This window comes from Microtus oregoni, unplaced genomic scaffold (assembly GCF_018167655.1).
Source record: "Microtus oregoni isolate MIOR12 unplaced genomic scaffold, Mior012 000057F_ref0000458, whole genome shotgun sequence".
Taxonomy (NCBI): Eukaryota; Metazoa; Chordata; class Mammalia; order Rodentia; family Cricetidae; genus Microtus; species Microtus oregoni.
In genome coordinates this window covers 221,851-241,961 of record NW_024543833.1, presented here as the reverse complement: position 1 = coordinate 241,961, position 20,111 = coordinate 221,851, and the positions used below count along the sequence as shown (strand labels likewise).

The 20,111-nt window shown below is 45.3% G+C and overlaps 1 protein-coding gene across 2 annotated transcripts in view; it reads right to left on the bottom strand.

The window, feature by feature from the left end:
- Positions 1-1,331: 1,331 nt before the first annotated feature.
- The window catches only part of Katnal2 (katanin catalytic subunit A1 like 2), a 39,090-nt gene continuing 20,310 nt past the window's right edge, over positions 1,332-20,111 (bottom strand). For both annotated transcript variants that reach the window (XM_041639285.1, XM_041639286.1), the window contains exons 10-14: positions 18,287-18,378; positions 13,118-13,228; positions 3,597-3,759; positions 2,297-2,399; positions 1,332-1,583 (exon numbers count right to left, since the gene is read on the bottom strand). In XM_041639285.1, the coding sequence (XP_041495219.1) occupies positions 1,444-1,583; positions 2,297-2,399; positions 3,597-3,759; positions 13,118-13,228; positions 18,287-18,378 (609 nt within the window). In that variant the 3' untranslated portion in view covers positions 1,332-1,443. The remainder of the gene's footprint in view (positions 1,584-2,296; positions 2,400-3,596; positions 3,760-13,117; positions 13,229-18,286; positions 18,379-20,111) is intronic.

Genomic DNA, 20,111 nt, shown 5'->3' with positions numbered 1-20,111 from the left:
ACCCCCTTTGAGGCAGGATCTCATTGACCTGGAGCTCACCAAATAGGCTAGCCTGCCTGGCCAGTGAGCCAGGGTTTCCTCCCTCTCATGCTAATTTGAAGCTTGTACCCTAGACCTGGCATTTTTATGTGAATGCTAGGGTCAAACTCAGGTCCTCATATTTGTAAGGCAAGGCAGCTGAGCTATCTTCCCAACCCTTTGACCCACTAAAAAATAACTATAGACCTTTCTATATAGTTGAGAGAACATCTCAGAAGAGCTGTGGGTGACAGGGAGATGGGCTGCACACCACTCTGCTAAGAATGTCTTGGTTTTACAATCATCAGCTCACACAGCTGCAGTCACTTGTACAGGGCTGCCAAGACTGGGCCAATTGCTAGGTGGTTGCACACACCTTTAATCCCAGCACTTGGGAGGCAGAGGCAGGTGGATCTCTGTGAGTTTGAGGCCAGCCTGGTCTACAGAGTGAGTTCCAGAACATTCAGGGCTCTGTTACACAGAGAAACCTCGTTTCGGGGTTGGGGTGGGGGAGAGACTGGGACTATCAATCAGTCATGGATTGGGGAGGGGCTTATGAGTCTCTGCCCTTCCCTGGGTAGCTACTGTTTATTGATGAATACTATGGGGGTATCATTATACTCAGTCATATGCCCACAGATGAGCCAGCCCAGCAGCTCCAGTGGATAGTTCCATACTCAGAAGCCCTGAGTAGCCAGGGCAGGAGAATGGAGATTTCCCTTTATTTCCTGGGAAAACAGAAGTTAAGGGCTTGGTGGCAGGACAGTGGTCATGGTGGTCAGCTAGGGCAAGAGGGACTGAAAAGAGAAGGTGAGGTATCTATGGTGGTCTCCTTCCCCTAGAGCAGAGGGGGTGGGAAACAGTCACATGAGGTGTTCAGCTGTTTAGAAAAGCATACTGCTGGATGCGTTTGGGAAGTACTTTAACCCTGATCCTCGGGAGGCAGAGGCAGGGGGATCTCTGTGAGTTCAAAGCCAGTCTGGTCTACGAAGTGAGTTCCAAGCCAGTCAGCACTACACAATGAGACCCTGTGGTGGAGGAAAGAAAGGGAGGGAGGGAGAGAGGGAAGAAGGGAGGGAGGGAATACTGATGGTACCTGACAGGCTTGACAATGTAAAATTAAGAACAGAGACTAAGAAAATACGTTTCTTCAAAATGAAGACTTCAGTTCACAAATAAGAAATACCACAAGAAACTTCTTCAAACTTTTATAGTGGAATTGTAAGAAACCCTCCATTGCCTGACCCACACACTCGTGACCAAAGCCTTCACTTTGCTGACATCCATGACACAAGATCTCATCTCCAAAATAACACATTTGTCCAGATTCATCCAGAGTTCAAGAAAAATCTCCTCCCTTCCAGCCCAGTCACGCAGTGGAGGCTCTCGCTGCCTCTGGCCAGGGCAGGCTGAGTGCAGTTTTATTTACACAGACTCAAACTCCTTTTGCCAGGCCAAGTATCTCTCAGTCAGATTCTTTGCTGAAGGCTTGGTGTGAGCCAACACATCCAAAAAGTCCTCCGTGGTCACGGTATCCAGCTGGATCACAGGGAAATTGCTGCTCTCTAGACAAAAAGGCAACAGTCAAGGTGCAGTGCGGCACCTCACGGTGACAAGGGTTCTTGACAGGTTACTGGGCCAGGTCTGGAGACTGCACAATATCCCATTCTTGACGGCTAATGCAGCTCAAACTCACATCTGAAGAGGGCTGTGGGGGACCTTTCTAAAGTGTAACAGAGGCTTTCAGCCCTGACACCCCAGCTACCCCACCACCCTGCCTCCAAAAGGGACTTAAATATAGTTATCAAATTACTGTTTACTATTTACACAGTATCTCAGATAAATCTCACCCCATGTCAGCATGGGCCAGGAAGAAAAAAAAAAAAAGCAGCAGCGGGAATCTTGCAGCAGAGGATGCAGCTGAGTACGTGTTGGGTGATGATTTCACCAGAGAGCACACAAATGTTAAAAGCCACAGAGCCTGGAAAACCAGGCTCCAGGCTCCACCTACTGGTCAGAGTGGGTGGGACTCCTGCACACAAAGCAAGCACTCTGCCACTAACTGAGTCCATTTTAGAATTTGGATTTTGAGACGGGGTCTTGTTAAATTGCTCAGGCTAGCCTTGAGTTCACTATGTAACCCAAGCTGCCCTTAAACTTGATCCTGCCTCAGGTCCCAAGTGGCTGGGAGCATGCACCATCACACCCCTCCAAGAGTTGGAATACATGGGCACAAATTTCTCTACCATGCTGCCATCGCTGTGGGTCCCAGCCATACCTGACTGGTGACTTTCAAGCACACTGAAGATCTTTCTCACGGGCCGCATGGCTGCCTCCCTGCAGACCAGCTTAATGTCGGAGCCTGAGTAGCCCTCCGTCTCCTGAGAGAGCCACAAAGCCAGGGTCAGTCAGCAGGCAGAAGGCTGGCGTCCGACTCACTCTTGTAGGCAGATCCAGTAGCAGAGCACTGGCTTACAATTTTGTCACCCCTGTTCACTATGTCAGCAATGGACGGAGAGGAGATGCTAACACGCCCAGCAAACTGGCCATCTGGGCGAGAGCTTCCTCATACCTCCGAAGACGTTGTGAGACGCCAGTTGGAAGACTGGATCACCCAGTGTTGCCTAGTGGGGCCCTTACCCCAAGTCCACATTGGCTAAAGTGGACATTTTGTTCTTGTGTTGAACAAGGCCATTCTTGTTTTGAGGGACTTTAGAAAGCATTAGGCTAAGAGTCTACCCAAAGCAGAGATCCTGGGAACGGATGCCCGTGGTAGCTGTTCTTGGCTGTAAACTTGACTACATCTGGGCTTAACTAAAACTGAAGCAGCTGCGTGTATCTGTGAGGGATATTTTCTTAATTAAATCATTTGAAGTGGGAAGAACCACCTTTAAAACTCAGCTCTTTCGAGGTGATGTCCTCAGTCAGCATCACGCCTTCTGCTGGCGGCCTATTCAAGGCCATGAGGGAGGAAGCTGGCTCTCTGTCAGCTCGTCCTCACTAGCAAATCCATTCTTTCACTGGGTGAGAGAACCATCAACTACCTCTTGGGAGTTCTGGAGTATTCTGAAGACATCCAGCCCCATGGTCTGAATTTGTGGGCCTTACTTTGATAGACAGACATTGTTGAAGTAGCTAGATCATAGGATGTAAGCCATTCTAATAAATCCCCTTCGTATGTGTATACACACGCACATATATATCAAATATACATATACTCATTTTATAAGTTCTGTTCCTCCCAAGAACCCTGATTTATACAATACCCAGAAAGCATTAACAAGATACTTACCTTGAGCTTTCCTTTGCAAAGGATCCGTCAGTTCATTGATCACAATAACCCACTGTGAGTCTTAGAAATGGAGTAACTGGGTTCCGAGAGTACGTGAGGTCCCTAGGGTCTCACAGCTGATATGCTGCAGGGCCAGGATTTGACCATAGGCTCTCTGAATCTGAACCCCATGCCACTCCCCGCAGCTCCTACTTTCTGTAGCCCAGTCTCCCGCAGCCTATTCTTTCATGAGGAGGGCTCCTCTGCCCTCCTGGGCAGCTCGGAGGCTCCCTCTAAGGCTGCCCACCTGACTCAGCACGCTGTACTCCAGCTCTGTGCGCAGCTCCAGGGCATGGCTCTTGCTCACAGGGGGCAGCCAGTGGCAGATCATGGCCTGTCTGGCCTCTTGGCTGGGGAGATCAACCAGAATCCTCTTCTCCAGGCGCCGTAACATGGCACAGTCCAGCTCCCTGTATCACAAGAGGACAGGAAATGGATGGAACAGCAAACAGTGCTTCACACAGACAGAAGACAGATTTCTCACACTTGTTTGTGTGTTTGTTTGTTTGGTGTGGGGGGTACATGGCACATGTGTGGAAGTCAAAGGACAGATTTTAGAAGTTAGCCAGGAATATGCCTAAGCTAATAGGCCAAGCAGTGTTTTAATTAATACAGTTTCTGAGTGGTTATATCAGGTCTGGGCAGCTGGGAACCAACAAGCAGTCTCTGCCTACAGAGAAGATTAGTCTAGAAGACCAACAGCCCAATACCAGGAGTTTCAGAGACCATAACAAAGGCATCTCATGCAGAAGACACTCGATGGGATGTTCCACATTCCTAGTAAAAGGTTTTCTGCATTTGAAATGATAATGAGACCCAATGTTTAAACAGCGTTTACTAAATGACTGTTCCAAGCATTTTTATAGATGCTAACTCACTTGCAACACCATGAGGCTGTGCTATTGTCGCCTGCATTTTGAAGATGAGGAAAGAAAGGCTTTCAAAGGGTAAGTAGCTCCCCTGAGCTACTGATGACTCAGGACTGGCAGTATGACTTGGAAAACTGAGGCTGGCGCGGTTCTCTACCCACTGACTCCCAAGCTGCCTCATGGTAGGAATTCAGAAGACCAAGAACAAAACAGAGTGGCAAAAGTTTCCAGAGAGAAAAGACAAGTGACATACAATGGATTAGACATAACACTTCTCAAGCCGCACACGGCAGTGCACAGCTGTGATTCCAGAATGTGGGAAGCTGAAGGGAGACAATCAAGTGGTCAAGATTAGCATGAGCTACACAGCAAGTTCTGGGCCAGTTTAGGCAGCAAAACAAGATAAGGTCTAATTAAAAACACCAACAACAAACTTTATCCATAGCAATGTGAGATGTTAAAAGAGACCAAGGCCTTTAAAATTCCGAGGAAACAATATTTCTAATTAAAAAAAATCTATATCTTGATCAAGCACTCTAGGTAATTTCTAAATGACAAAACAAAGCAAAGCTGGGCAGGATCCAATTACCAGAGGATCTGACACAGAAGGTCAGGGAACCACCAGGGTGGCGAGGCTAGAGCTCAGGGTCCCCTCTGCACACGAGGTGCACAGGACCTGGCATGAAGGTTCTAGAAGAGAAGACATATATGCAAGGAGAAGAATTTGACAGAATGGTACATCTGAGGGTATCAAGCAAGTGTTGGTTTGGACAGTACCTAATTCGTGTCCACAGCTCATTCTGAGTGGCTCCTTTAGAGGAAGATCAAGACAACATGATCACATGGTGGGGGTGGGAAAGCAATTATTCAATATAGATGTCTATATTGATCAACTAATGCCCTAAAGTGAGAGATTTACCTCAAAACTGCTTGTGGGTACAAAATAAGTGCAACTCTCCGACAGCCAGGCCTGATGGATGCACTCTTAGCGACATCAATAATCATAGAATCATATGAGGGAGGAAGCAAAGGACAAATGGAATGTACCCAGAAATCATTCTTTATGCCAATATATTTATATAAAAATGTAACTTGTGGCCACCAGAAAAGACTCCGCCTGGCCCTTGCACTTAGATTTTACACTAGTTATTTGTGTTCTCATGACTCGCTCCTCCTGGTTTAGTCAGTACTTGTAGCTCATCAGTGGTCAGATCAACCAGTAAGCATGAGGTGCATAGGACCCCTGCCTGCTGTAAACACAAAACACTATATACCGCTGGCCACACTGAGAGCTACCAAGGGCCATAATGCATTAGATCAGACCTTCAGGCATCCTCCTCAGGCCTTGACCTTTGTCCTTGCCATACTGCATGGCCCTGGAACTGAGATCATTCCGAAATTTACAACATGAGGGAACCAAGCATAATACAAGTTTGTTTCTTCAACAGTTACAATATTTCAAGTTCAAGTTGTCTGGGTACAGTAACAGAAGAGTGAACGTCCACTCAGCAGGCAAATCTTTGCCATCCATCCATAACCACCATGAAGTAGACAGTCATGACAGGCCTGGGAGAGCAGGCTGAGGAGCCAGCATTGACAGCTCACGGGCAGCGAGAGCTTCAAGCTCCGTCTTCTACAGTAAGCCCCACATGGAAGGCCACCTGCTTACACATGTCCCCAGACAGATCCATTTTCCATTCTAGTTCTGACGTGCGTGCGTATGTGCGTGTGTGCGTATGTGTGTGTGTGTTTACTGGGTACACTACAAGGGAGGAAGGCAGTAACTGGGGTGCTGCTGGCATCTTCGTATTATTTTCTTTATAGGAACTTCCCACTTTGTCAAAAGGGAAGTCACCGGGCTGGAGAGATGGCTCAGAGGTTAAGAGCACTGACTGCTCTTCCAGAGGTCCTGAGTTCAATTCCCAGCAACCACATGGTGGCTCACAACCATCTGTAATGAGATCTGCTGCCCTCTTCTGGTCTGCAGCATATATGTAGGGAAAATGCTGTATACATAATTAATAAATAAATCTTTAAAAAAAAAAAAAAGGGAAGTCACCGCCTCAAATTCAGAGCAAGTTCTCTGTATGCAGTAAAGGCTTTTGATTTGCTTTAATGTCTATCATAAAAGTTACTAAATACACCAGGTTTGGTGGTGCACACCTGCCTATAATTTCAACACCTGTGAGGTGAGGGAGGCGGAGCATGAGCGGGAGAGAGCCTGATCCACAGAGCAAGTTCAAAGGCAGCCTAAACTCAGAGCAAGACCGCTCTTCTGTCTGCACAGCTCACATGGTCCCGGCAGCATCTCCAGCTCATGGCTATATGTATACAAGTGAGAGACTGTCCCATCTAGTTTCCAGAGATCAAATGTCACAGACAGTATGTCTTAGATTCCTCCATCATGCAGATTACTGAGAAGTTCCCAAGAAATCCCACTCAGGTGGGTGGGTGAATGATGTGCTTTGTTGAATATTAGAACATTACGGCCATCATTGGTTTAGGTTAATAGGGAGAAGTTGGACCGGCTTGGGCAAAGGGAACAAAGCACTGTATTTCCTTTTTTGTTGTTTTTTGTTTTGTTTTGTTTTGTTTTGTTTGCGACAGGGTTTCTCTGTGTAATAGTCCTAGCAGTCCTGGAACTAGCTCTGTAGACCAGTCTGTCCTCGAAATCACAGAGATCCACCAGCCTCTGCCTCCTGAGTGCTAGGATTAAAGGCGTGCACCACCATCACCAGGCAAGGATTGTACTATCATTCTCAGGGAAGATTATGGTAATTGTAAGTTTCAGGACTAATCCTTCAGGTTCCCACAGCAGTGCTTCTGAAAAGAACCTGAAAGATGCACATCCGGACTTCTCCTATCCGAGAGGCCAGAGAATGAAGCAAGGGAGCCGCAGCAGCGCAGTCTTTGCTGTACGCATGCGTGAGCTAGAAGTTTCACTTCATAGGGGTAAAAATCACCTCACGTTTCCCATTGGTTACTCCCACCTCAAAACACAATACCAGGAACTGAGGGGGAAGATCTGATGGCTCTGACCACAGATGAACTAGATCAGAAATCTTGTCTTAAGTAGATATAAAAAGTACTTTTTGAATGCACAGTGGAACCCTCCTGGAGGCAGAAGCAAAATTCCCAAATGCTAAAATTAAAGAGGCTCAAAGTCAAGACTGGATAGATAAAGTTGAAATTATAGGGAACTTGGGCTATTTGCTTCTTGGTTGCAAAAGGATTAGGTTGTAAAGGCTTCATGTGGGGCAACCAAGAAAGCCTGGGTTCCTCAGAGGTAGAGCCAAGGCTCACAACATAAAGCAAATGCCCTATATGGTTGAAGAACACACGCCCATTATGATAGTGTAGGCTAGGATACCTCCCTGTTAGCAATGGAAGTCATCAGCTAAATGAGTCTCTGCCTTGCACTCCGGGGAGAGAAAGTCTCCATGGATAGTTCAAAACTATTGGCCTCATTGTCATCGTTCCAGACATCTTAAACTGAGAAGAAAAATTAAGTCAGAAGCTGGATGGTGGTGGCACAGGCCTTTGATCTCAGCACTCAGGAGACAGAGGCAGGCAGATCTCAGTGAGTTTGAGGCCAACCTGGTCTATAAGAGCTAGTTTCAGGATAGGCTCCAAAGCTATAGAGAAACCCTCTCTCGAAAAACAAACAAACAAACAAAAAAAAAAAAGGAAAAGAAAGAAAGAAAGAAAGAAAGAAAAATTAAGGCAGAGTGGCTCAAAACCCCAGTCAAATTTTCTCTATTAGGGTTCCAATGCATGACTCCCATAAATAGATAGCATCTATGTCATTAATAAAATTACAAAATAACCATTAATAAATTACCATTAATGAATAAACCACTAATAAAATTACATGTAACAGAAAACATGTAAATCTGTAACACTTGTGTATGCTATACTTTGACACAGTTAGCACCTGAATCAGCTTCCTAACACCAGCAAGCAGCAAGGGAGACTGTAGAGTCCGCATACCACTCACAGCCCCCCCACCTCGTTTGTACACGCTACCATAGAGTTAAGTAGACATCTCTAGATGGAATTTGCCTTAATAGCCCTGTTCAGCATTCATTCCCTCTGGACCGCTAGGCCTGAGCCTGTGAATACGCAACAATCAAGGCAGGTCAAATTAGCCCTAATTATGCTAAGTTTCTTAGCATCGCTATTACATTAAGTGGTAATATTAAATGTACAACATTTTTTATGCCTCTCTTTGCTCACTTACACATCGGACGACACAGAGAATCGGTTTCTTGCTGCTTCCTTCTCGCCCTCTCCCATGCTCTAGACCAGCCAAGGCAGGTGAGCAAAAGCTATAAGCCAGCTCACTGCTGAGACAGCGATAAAGAATTGCCAATGCCAGAATGATGCTCTTGGTGAAAGCCGCCCCAACTGTGAGGAATTTGATGTTCAGGACCAAGTCCTCACATGGTTGTTCTGAATTAGTTCTTTTCCCAGGCTAGACTGCTTGGATGAAATGAGATCCTGAAGCCAAGGAAAATCTTATTCATCAAGAATATTCCCTCTTCCTAGAAGTTTTCCTTAATAAAGGGATTGGCAGTATGCCACAAAGGAGTTAAAATACAAAGCCCTTTCATCCAGTAATTCCACTCCAGATATCTTTCATAACAACCAGAACTGTACCCAAAGGTGCTGTTTTGTGCATGTGTGCACTGGTTTATGTGTGTACATTCATGTGTGCTGGGGGTGCATGTAATGTGTGGAGGCAAGAGGACAATTATGGGGTGTCATTCTTCAGGCGCAACCCCCGCCCCATTTTGAGGGAGTCTCTCATTGACCTGGAGCTCATTAAGTAGTCTTGGTTGGCTGGTAAGTAAGCCCCAGGGATCCACCTGTCTCCACCTCCAGGTGCACTGGGATTATGAGTGCTCTCCTGACTGAGCTCTCTCCCTGCTCCCTCCTGTTCACAAAGGCTTCTATGCAAGGAAGCTCATTTCCCTGTTACTTATGAATAAAGTTTGGGAACGTCATACATGTTGGACAGAAAGGAATGATTAAATGATGGTATAGCCCACGTGTGGGAATTCTGGGCAGCTATTACGAAATCCAATTTTCAAGGATTATTTAATGACACTGGAAATGTTCTCACTATAATGTTAAGTAATGAAACCAAGACACTAGTGGGACCGCACGATGGTACAACCTCTATGGAGGGAAATTTGGCAGCTACACCATAATTCCATGTGCATTACCCTTTGACCTGGTGGTTTTCCTTCCAGGAACCTATCCCAAAGCTACACTGGTTGAAACAAAAAGTGGCCTATCCATGCCCACTTCTTACTGCCCTACTGTCTGCAATAGCAGGAGAGGAACAACCCTGCTGCCATGCTGATGACAGATTAGATAAACTTTCAGAGATTCACAATGGAGGACTATGTAGCTATAAAGGGAGTAAGGAAGAATTTGTGGCCTTATTTGGAAAGATCTCCAGGAAAGTCTGGTATTTTGTTAAGAAAAAAAACTCAAACAGAACAATTTCTATGGTGTGCAGTCTTTTGTGTAAGAGATAAATGCAAGATTGTGAGACTGCTCCTGTAAAATATGGAGTGGTAGTCACAGGGTTGGACTGTCTAGCCGTTATCAGTTGGAAGCCACTCTGGTAAACACATCCCTTTGGTTTCTTTTCGTGTTTGTTTTCGAGACAGGGTCTCACTATGGAACCCTGGCTGTCCTGGAACTCAGGATGTAGAGCAGGCTGACTGGAGTTCATGAAGATCCCCCTGCTTCTGCTTCAGGAGGGATTATAGGTGTGTCCAACTGGGCCCAGGACAAATCCTGTTTTGTGATACACATACATTTTATTGGTTCTTTTCCTCTAGAGAACTCTGCTACACCCTGTAATAACAGATATGCATTTTTTTCAGAACATAGGCATACAAAGACCTGGCTTTCATCTCTTCTACATGATACAAATAGTAATGACAATAATAATAATAATACAATGAAAACATAACAGCACAATGATATGGCATGACCACTTAGAAGCCCTGGCCATGAGCTGTGCAGCATGTGCTCAAGAAAGTGTTTTTCAGAACTCACAGAACTCACCAGAGGCAACACAGCATTCCTGCAATCACAGCAGCCAGGAGGCAGAGGCAGGAAGACCTGGAAATCAAGGTCAGCCTGGGCTGTAAAATAAGATCATACCAAAACAAAAGCCAGAAAGGCAATCACTCACAAAACGCCCTGGTGTAGTTCTCAGTTTGGAGAAGTGGGGAAGGGGGCTTGCTCACTGCTAGTGGTGACACCTGTTTGTCGACATTTTGGGGTAACCAAGCAGCCCCATGGGGTGAGGGACAGCTCCCTTACAGAGAGTGATTCTGGCTGTCGACCAGAAGCAATGATAAAACCATCACCTCCAGCAATGGGTCATGTCGTGGGAGTACAAAGCCAACAGAAGACAGAGCTCGTATTGCAAGGGAGGAAGAGCAAGAATGCACCAGGGTTTCTCCAAAGTGTTGTTCTTCCTGAGCAGAACATGAAAGTTTTATCCAGGCCACCCACACATGCAAGGAGGAAAGCACACTTAGGGGAAGGCACATTTCTGAGTATACTCGCTAAGGTCCACATTTCTGAGCATGCTCAGTTTAAAGTTATAGGTCAGAGAGTTTTAATCAAAATACAAAGAATAGCTTTGAAGGTTCATTAATACCATTTTAACATATTTTTATGTGTATGACTGTTTTGGCTACATGTATGTTTATGAACCACGTGTGTCTGGTATGGGAGAAAGTCAGAAGAGGACGCTGGATCCCCCAGGATCACAGATGGTTGTGAGCCACCACATGGGGGCTGGGAATAGAACCTGGGTCCTCTGTAAGAGCAGCAAGTACTCCTAACCACCAAGGCAACCCTGATGGGGGATGCTAAACCCAGAGAGATGTTCCACAGAGGAACCAGACCAATACACCTGAACCCACAGATCAATCATAGCATCGCCAAAAGCGAGAAAACAAGACGCTGCTCACCTCGGGATGCGATGCAGAGTGATGCTGCCGATACCGAGGTAACATCTGAAGAAAATTGTTGAACTGAATCAGCCCCATTTTTAGCCTAGAGTACTTAGAGCAGGAAGACACTACGAGGACAACAGCTGACCCCAGCCAATCAATCGCACAGAACACTGCAGGAGCTACTGAATTCACGTGAAGGGGAGAGCTCTCCATATTTCTGGAGAATGTGTGTGTAAGTCTCTCGAGGTACAGACCTGGCACACTTGTATTAGGAGCCATACAACCTCACACCCTCCATAGAAAACACCCAGAGCCACCAGGCCACAGAACAAAGGCACAAAAGCAAAAGCAGTTTGGATCCATTTGAAAGTAGCAATCCTTGGAAAGTAGGGGGTAAGGACACAAAACAACAGAAAAAATAATAATAACTGCCTGGCCAAGGCCCAGTTACTGGGTTGCTGTGTCTGGCTGTGGCAAGGCAAAGGGTACAACCCAGAGCCTTGAAGCATTTATGTGAAACTGGCCTGTTTAGGAATCTGTCCTGTTATCTCTCTTGATTTCTTAGAAGGTTAAGTAACAACTGTCCCAGTTTGGCTGAAAGGAATTTTAACCTGGGTGACCCCATCGTGACTTTAGCCATTGCAACCCCATGTGGAAGCTTCGCACCAATCAATGACTTCCAAAGATTCAAATACTGAGATCTCAATTCTCTATTGGACTCCACTTTTAGCGTTGTGCATAAACAGATCTTCAGATGTTAAATGCTAGTCATCTGAGCACAAGAGAACACGTATTACAGATGTGCAGGGAGGTGGGCCGGGTTCAGACTATGAACGTATCTAAAGGAACAGCTTACACACACATTGCCTAAAATTGGTCTCCGTCCCTTCTTGTTTGGGACCCAGAGGATTAGCATGATTGAAGGAGCTTTCTGTTTGTCCCTAAATATGAAAAAGGAGATGGGTGAGGTGAGAGGACACCCCCTCTGCTCGCTGCTGTATGGGGTGAGGTGAGAGAGCCCTGTTCACTGCTGTTGCCCACAGGCTGATTTGCCTTTCATGACCTTGGTCACCCTCTAAGAATATTTTCTTATGCATCTCCTTCCCTGTCTAGGACATAAAAAATAATAATATGAAAATGTTCTGAGAACTGTAAGAGCATTATAACATTTTTAAAATATATTCTCTGAGTAGATATTGTTTTCCCCTAATCAACATCTCTTATTTCCCAATTCTTCTAGAATTGTTCTTAAACCACTCTGGGATACAGTTTGAATGGGAAACTCTGAGAGTAGATTATATTTTCAATTAGAGATTATTTAGTTTTCTATTTACTATATGGCATTAGAGATAGAATTTTCCTCCTAACTTAAAAAACTTTAATTTTAATACCAATAAAAATCAAACCATTATTTCTGAAATGTTCTTTGAGAACTAACGATATTAAGCATTTATAGGGCTATGCAAAACCTCTGCCTGATTCAAAAAAACCTATAGTCCCTCCTATATCCTAATTTCTGCTACTTTAGTAATGATATAAAAAACTGACAAAGGCTACTTCAGGGAGAAAGGGCTTGTCTAGCTCACAACTCCAGGCTACTGTCTATCACTGCAGGGCAGGCAGGAGGCAGGAGCCATGGCCGGGAGCAGAGGGAGATGAATGCATGCACGCCTCTTGATGACTCTACTCCTGTACAGCTCAGGGCCCAGACCCTGGGACCGGCGCTGCCCACTTTCACACTGGTCTTTATAGTCACGGAGATTGACTCCTTGTCACCCACATCCACTAGGGATTCAGTTTGTGTGTGACTTCAATGCCTCCTCCTACAGCTCTCACTGAAATTTTTATCAGTATTCAGTAGATCATGAAAATGCGTGCGACGTGTGTGACGTGTTCTCTTGATGCCTTACCACGGCAGGTTAGACGCTGCTAAGACAAACACGAGATCCTCCGAGCGGGCCAACCCGTCCATCTGCACCAGGAGCTCCGTCTTCATTCTGAGGCTCCCTTCGTGTTCTCCCCTGCAGAGATAAGGAGATAGGAGGCCCTCACTGGCAGAGCCTTTGCCCTCCTGATGTGAGTGGCACTCACAGCATTGCCCTGTGGCCGAAAAACAGGCTCCATTCTGATAGCAAATAAATGGGCATTTCAGGTGCTTTATTTTCACATAATAAAAAGGTAAATAATACATACGGTGATGATATTTAGGAGAAAAGTGAAGGTTGACATAGAACTAAAAGAAAATGATAGAAGGATGGTGAAATTAAACATGTCTACCTGCTTCGTTATTTAACCCTTTAAAATGCCATAATTGCCAGGTGTGGCATGGCCTGAAACTGGTGAGGCTGAGGCAGGAAAACTGCCGTGAGTTTGCAGCTAGCCCAGGTTCCACAGCTTCAGCCAGCTTGGGCTTATAAAAATCAAGTTTAATGACTTGAGTTGAAATGGCACAGTAGAATAACCCATTTATAGAGCAGGCTTCACATAATGTCCATGCTTCTTATGCCTGCGTATGTGTGCATTTGTGTTTATAAAATCCCTGCACTGAGTTGGCTTCATCCTCTCCTAATGAAATGTATAATAATGACAGAGATTAGCGTCTGGTCTCTGTGCAAATTTGCCCTCTCTGCCTCCATGACCATTGCCCGGGTCCCTTCCACCTGAAGGAGCAAGGCACCGAGATCCGAACAACCCGCATTAGGTTCACACCCAGAGCATGCTCGGCAGATTCTGTTCATTCACACTCATTTAATTAAAAGAACAATGACTAAATGTCTTCCTTAGTGTGCACAACACTCCACCTCTCGTGCACATGTGTGGAAGCAACCCATCCCGAGTATAGACTGAGTATTCTTTATCCCAGATGACTCCGATTTTTCTGAATTTTGGAATGTTTGCACATACATAAAGAGTCATACTAGGGGAAAACCCAACTTTAAGCATGAAGTTTCATACATATTTCATGAAGTTACTTATTTCATCTGTACCTTCTCACACAGCCTGAAGGTAATTTATATGATATTTTATACTTTCACATATTAAACAAACTTTCCTGGGTGGAATTTCCCACTTTAATTGTCTGCCAGCTCTAACAAAGATTCAGAACAGGTCTGTTCAAGTGCTGGATTTTCACATTGGGGTGCTCCATCTGCGTGTGACTTAGAATCTGTATCTCTCAAGGCCCAGACGTTTTCTGAGAGAAAAGACTCCCACTCTACAATGACATGTTCACATAGCCTTTGCCCACAATTACGCATGATATGTGCGCATGTGCTAATCTTAATGTAATTGTCCATACTTATGCACAACTAGCATGATATGGCCCAAGAAGACATCAAAACAGTTGCCCTATTTTTTTTTTTTTTGCCTGTTTTTGTTTTTTCAGATAGGGTCTCACTATATAGCCTTGGCTAGCCTGGAACCCACTACCAGGCTGACCTCCAATCCACAAAGATCTGCCTGCCTCTGCCTCTGCTCCTTGAGTGCTGGATCAAGGTGTGCGCTACCATGCTCAGCTTCTTTCGTTGAGCACTGGGTTAAGGTGTGCGCTATCATGCTCAGCTTCGTTGTCTTTGTGTTTTAAACTAGGATCTTCAAGTCCCATACAGGGACCCCAAAACTCAAGGAGAACCTGGGTGAAGCACTTGCCACCAGGGATGGTAGGAAGAACCAAATTAGCCAAATCTAGGCCACCCCTGAGGCAGGCCAGAGAGGCCTGTCTTTGCAGGGGGAGACCAGTGAGAGCACGCAGGGGCCTGTGGCTGGGGTGCAGCTGGCTGCTCCTGTCAGGCTGATGCAGCAAGGCAGAGGGCTGCAGTGGGGTCTGACAAGGCACAATAAGGTCAGGTCCATGTCCCATGTCAGTCAGACGTAAAGCCCACCCATCCTGCCTGCAGCCTTGTTCCTCTGTTTTCCTGCTGGGAAAGTGGTTTCCACTGGGTAAAATTTCACAAATTATTTTCTAATTCTACTTTTATATTTCCAACAAGCAAATCTTTGCCTTTTATTAGCCTGGGCTTTGTCTCGATAACAGACTATTAAAGGTCACTAGTAAATAGAGCTACACAGAAATTTTCCAGACACCTGTTTTTTATATTTCCAGATTGAGGTGTCAAATTTAATAAAAGTTTCAAAAAGTATCTCTGATTATAACAAACCAATCAGGTTGATAGAGTGCTTTTCTAGCAACCACAAAGCCGTGGGTTCAATCCCTAGCATGGGCACCCACACATGTGCTACCACACTTGGGGGGCGGATGCAGGAGAATCACAGTTCAGGATCATCCTAAACTATACAGTGAGTTCAATGCCAGTCTACGATACATGGGATCTCTAAGGATGTTTGGGAAAGCTATTTTATGCTTCATATATATGTGTGATGCATCTAATTAATTATTCTTTATCAATAAAAATTGGGAGTCGGATATCAGTAAGATATCTGATATCAGTAAGAGCCTGAATAAACAAAGAAGCAGAGGAGAAGCCACCTGAGATCTCCTATCTCTTCTGCTCCTCCATCCAAAAGGGCTGGGATCCTAAGCCCTGCCTTACTACTTCCTGTCTCCTATCAGTCCTCAATGGTTAATATGGTCAGTTAATGGCTAGCTCCACTCTCTGACTCAAATAAAACTTTATTGTCAGAATGTGATCAAAATATACACAACATATATGTGTATACACATGTATGTGTGTACATACATATGTGTACAAACAGACACACACACACACACAAATTCATACAAGAGTTTAATTGGAGTTGCCCCTCACAGGGAATTAAACTCATCTCAGAACCCATCTGTAGGTTGTCAAATAAAAAGCCCCGGACTTTCCTCTCCTCTATCATTGGTCAGGTGTGTCCTAGAGAACCCAAAACAAGGGCTACCGATACTGCTCTTGAGGGCCCATCAGAACTTGATTGCAAGACCCTGTTGCTGAAGACAGCACACACATTGGTCATAGGATATTGAGAAATCATGTTAGTATTGACCAGGAAGCTTCCTCCCTACTGGGTAACTCACCAGAGGGTGCTATGCAGGATGCTAGGGGAGGAGAGTCAACAGTCTTTTGTTGTTATTGTTTTTCCAAGACAGGGTCTTTGTATCTCTGGCTGATGTGGAGTTCATTATATTGACCAGGCTGGCCTCTAACTCACAGAGATCCGCCTGCCTCCGCCTCCTGAGTGCTGGGATTGAAGGCGTGCATCACTATGTCTGGCTTGGGAGTCAACAGTCTTATCCAGCTATGACCCCTGTAAACTGCAGTAATAATGGATATGGCAATAGTCACACAAATGTTATGGAGCTAACCAACTGCTTTCTGATTCACTGGAGAAAGTGCATGCCTGGTACTACAAATCCAGCCAATAACCCAAGGTTGGGGAGTTTATAGACCCCAGGGGTCAACCTACTACTATGATTTCGCTAACTGGGCATAGTATAAAACTGCACTCTAAATTCCTAACTCTCTGCCCATAGGTTAGTGGAGCTCTCATATTCTTTCAGAGAAGTTTCTTTGGGCGATAGACAGTGGTTAATGCAGAAACTCAGACGGGTCAAAGTGAAGAGAGTAGGTGGCTGTAGCGTGCTCGGCCACTAATGGGACAGATCTGTCACAGCCTTCCTCTCCTGAAGCTCAGGGACCATTTCAGAAGCTGGTGTAGAAAGGGGTCAGGGAGAACCGGAATCGACAGCATCTCCTGGGCATGACAGGACCACTACACTCAAGACCTCAGTAGCTCTGAATGCTTCACCAGACCTGCACAAGGGCCAGCCCATCAGTGTTCTAGCATGGAGCCTGCACTCCTAACTGAGGATCTATGGACCGTCCATGGCTCCTAGGGGAGGGAAAGTCAGTTTTCTTTAAGGGCGTGGCTCCTGGTAAGTGGACCATGCTCCAACGGATGGCCCTACACCCAGAAGTATATAGTCAGCACAAGTCAGAGTCAATGAATTTTTAAATAATTTTCAAAAAATAAAGAGACAAGCCAGGCACTGGTGGCGCACACCTTTAATCCCAGCACTCGGGAGGCAGAGGCAGGTGGATCTCTGACCTTGAGGCCAATCTGGTCTACAAATCAAGTTCCAGGACATCTAGGGCTACACAGAGAAACCCTGTCTCAGGAAAAAAGGGGAAAAAAAGGTGGTGAAGATCTGGGGAAATTAAAGGGAGTAACTGAGAACAAATGTGTGCAAAATAAACTGTATAAAATTCTCAATTAATGAAATATTTTAAAATAAATTTTTAAAACTTAACAATGGGGACTGAGGTGATAGGTAAGTTGGTAAATGTCAGCCCTGAGGACCTAAGCTTTGATTCCCAGCATCCACATGAAAGGCCAGACACAGGGGCACATTCTCTCTCAAAAACACAAACAAAAACAATGCAGAAAGAGACTTCTGACCTACATGCACGCACACACGCGCACACACACACACACATTACAAGCACCAGCACAAACATGTGCACACACACACACACAACATAAGTCACACACACGCACAAAATCAAGCAGGCAAACAAGCAGCCCTATTTGCCCTTTTGAATGCATAACCAGAAAGCATTTGTAACTGAGAGGCGCTCCTTCCTTCTGGGGACATTTTCGGACGCTTAATCTTTAGAAATAATGCATGTGACAGATGTCCAAGAATCACCGGTTCCTCTGCCTCCAGAGAATGTAAGGCAGAAGCGGCTGATCCTGTGGTTGCAAGGGCCAGCCCCGGTCCCCACAGGCAGCCCTCCAGCCCCAGTCCCCACAGGCAGCCCTCCGGCTCCAGAGGAGGTTATTTTGAGGCAGCCAGGCCAACGTGGCAGCCTGGGATCCTGCGGCTGGATGATCTTCAGGCCTGAAAGCCACTCTGTGGGGAAGGGGGGATGGTGTTTCCTCCGGTTATAAGAACTATTTAAATCAGCTACTCAGTTAACAGGATCTAATTTAAAGACCTTTCCATGTGTCTGCAGAAAATTTGTGGGCTTATTAATAGGCTCATTCTGCTGGTAAACATCGATGGGCTTCCGACCATCACACACACTTACGAAGGGGAGAAATGATGGCCAAAAACCCAAACCCAAACCGTCTGTTACCCAGGAGTCATGCCTCTCTGACTTATCACAGACTCCAGCTCGTCCAGGAAGATCGTGGAGGGGGCATGATAGCGGGCAAGTTCAAACAGCACCTGAGTGGGGAAAAGCAAGAGCGGGGTCAAATATGTATTCTTAAGTTAGTCTTCGTCATACATGTCAACTTTAGCCCTCAAATGTTCCCAGATTAAAAGTTTAGAATTGCTTTAATAATAAGCATTTGCTCTATACCAGTACTCTGGGGCAACTTTATAACCATCGCCGTTATTTCTCCCGAGTTCCACCTGAGGGGGATGGATGGTCTAATTCTTTCCATTTATCAGTTGATAGAGAGTGGGCAGCGAGTTCAAGGTTCCGAATGATAAGTATGAGAGCTGGAGATAAAATTCAGTTCCCAAGCTCCTAATTGCCTTGTTAACCCTCGGGACACCTGCCAATAACATTCTCCATGTGGACATAAACATAAAATACATAAAATCATGTAGTAACTTTCCCCCCTTCATCTTTAGGAAAAATAGGATTATTCTCAGAAGGAAGAAAGTCAGGAAAAGGACACTCATGGACAACAAACTGAAAATGTCCTTTTCTGCTCCCCACGTGATTCCACAGGGCCCCGCTCTACCTCAACACTGCTTGCTAGGATCAGGTTCTTTGTACATCTTTTCCCTTTCATTTGCTATTGTTGCTGGGTTTTGTCTTGAAACAGCTTCAGCTAGACTGGAACTCACAGTATAGCTCAGACTGGCTGGTGAACTCAGGGGATCCTCCTGCCCTGCCTCTCAAATATAAGGAGGAGCAGATTCCCAAAGGCAGTTCTTGACGGAATAAGATGTTCTGTTCCAGAGTAAAATATGACAGACTGAACAAGAACAAGAAAGCAGCCAGCAAAAGAACAGACATAAAAACAAAATAAAGAACTCGATAGGGAGATATAGTGGCGGTGAGCAGTATAAAGAGCTAAATCTTTTATTTTTTTTTAAATCCTGCAGCGATCTCTCGAGCACCATGATCAATTCTTCACTGGCTGACTGGAGAATGCAGCAGCAATGAACAGAAAAGCAGAGATTCTTCAGCTGCCATGGGGATTTATTCTCCATGTCACTGAGCATAAGGAAAGCATCGCAGGATAAACAAGAGGGAAATGCTCCCGTGTGGCTTTCAGGAGCGGCAGGATATCTCTCTGAGGAAATCTCTCACATCCCATGACTCAGTGAGTCCAGGGTGATGAGTCAGCATTTCCCTGTCACAGAATCCTGGTTCATAACCCCTGCTCCTTCTCAAAACTAAGAGAAGGACTGTGTGTAGATGTTTCCTTTAATGGAAATATCCCCTCCTAGACAAAGGACGGAAGCTAAGGAGACTCAAGAAATAAAGGGAATGTAAAAGGGAATTTACAGGCTCAGGAAGGAAAGGGAACTTATAAGACTCAGGAAATAAAGGGAACTTACAAGGCTCAGAAAGTAAAGGGAACTTACAAGGCTCAGAGAGTCTTAAAGGGAACTTACAAGACTCAAGGAATAACAAAAATTGAAAAGGCTCAGGGAATAAAGGGAATTTACAGGCTAGGGTAGTAAAAGTTTACAAGGCTCTGGGAACTCTTGAAATACAAGACTTACAAGACTGATCCCCATGGTTGTAGAAGCATGAACAGCTGGTACAGAGGGGAGATTCTGTGATTGGTGGAACTCCCTGCAAACTGTCTAGGGAGCACCAGGTATGCATCCTCCATGATTCATCACCTGAGATAGGTGGGTTTTTTGGTGATGCAGATGTCTTTACTTCTATGTCAGTCATCTATGTTCCAAAGCTCACTGGTGGACACTTGGGC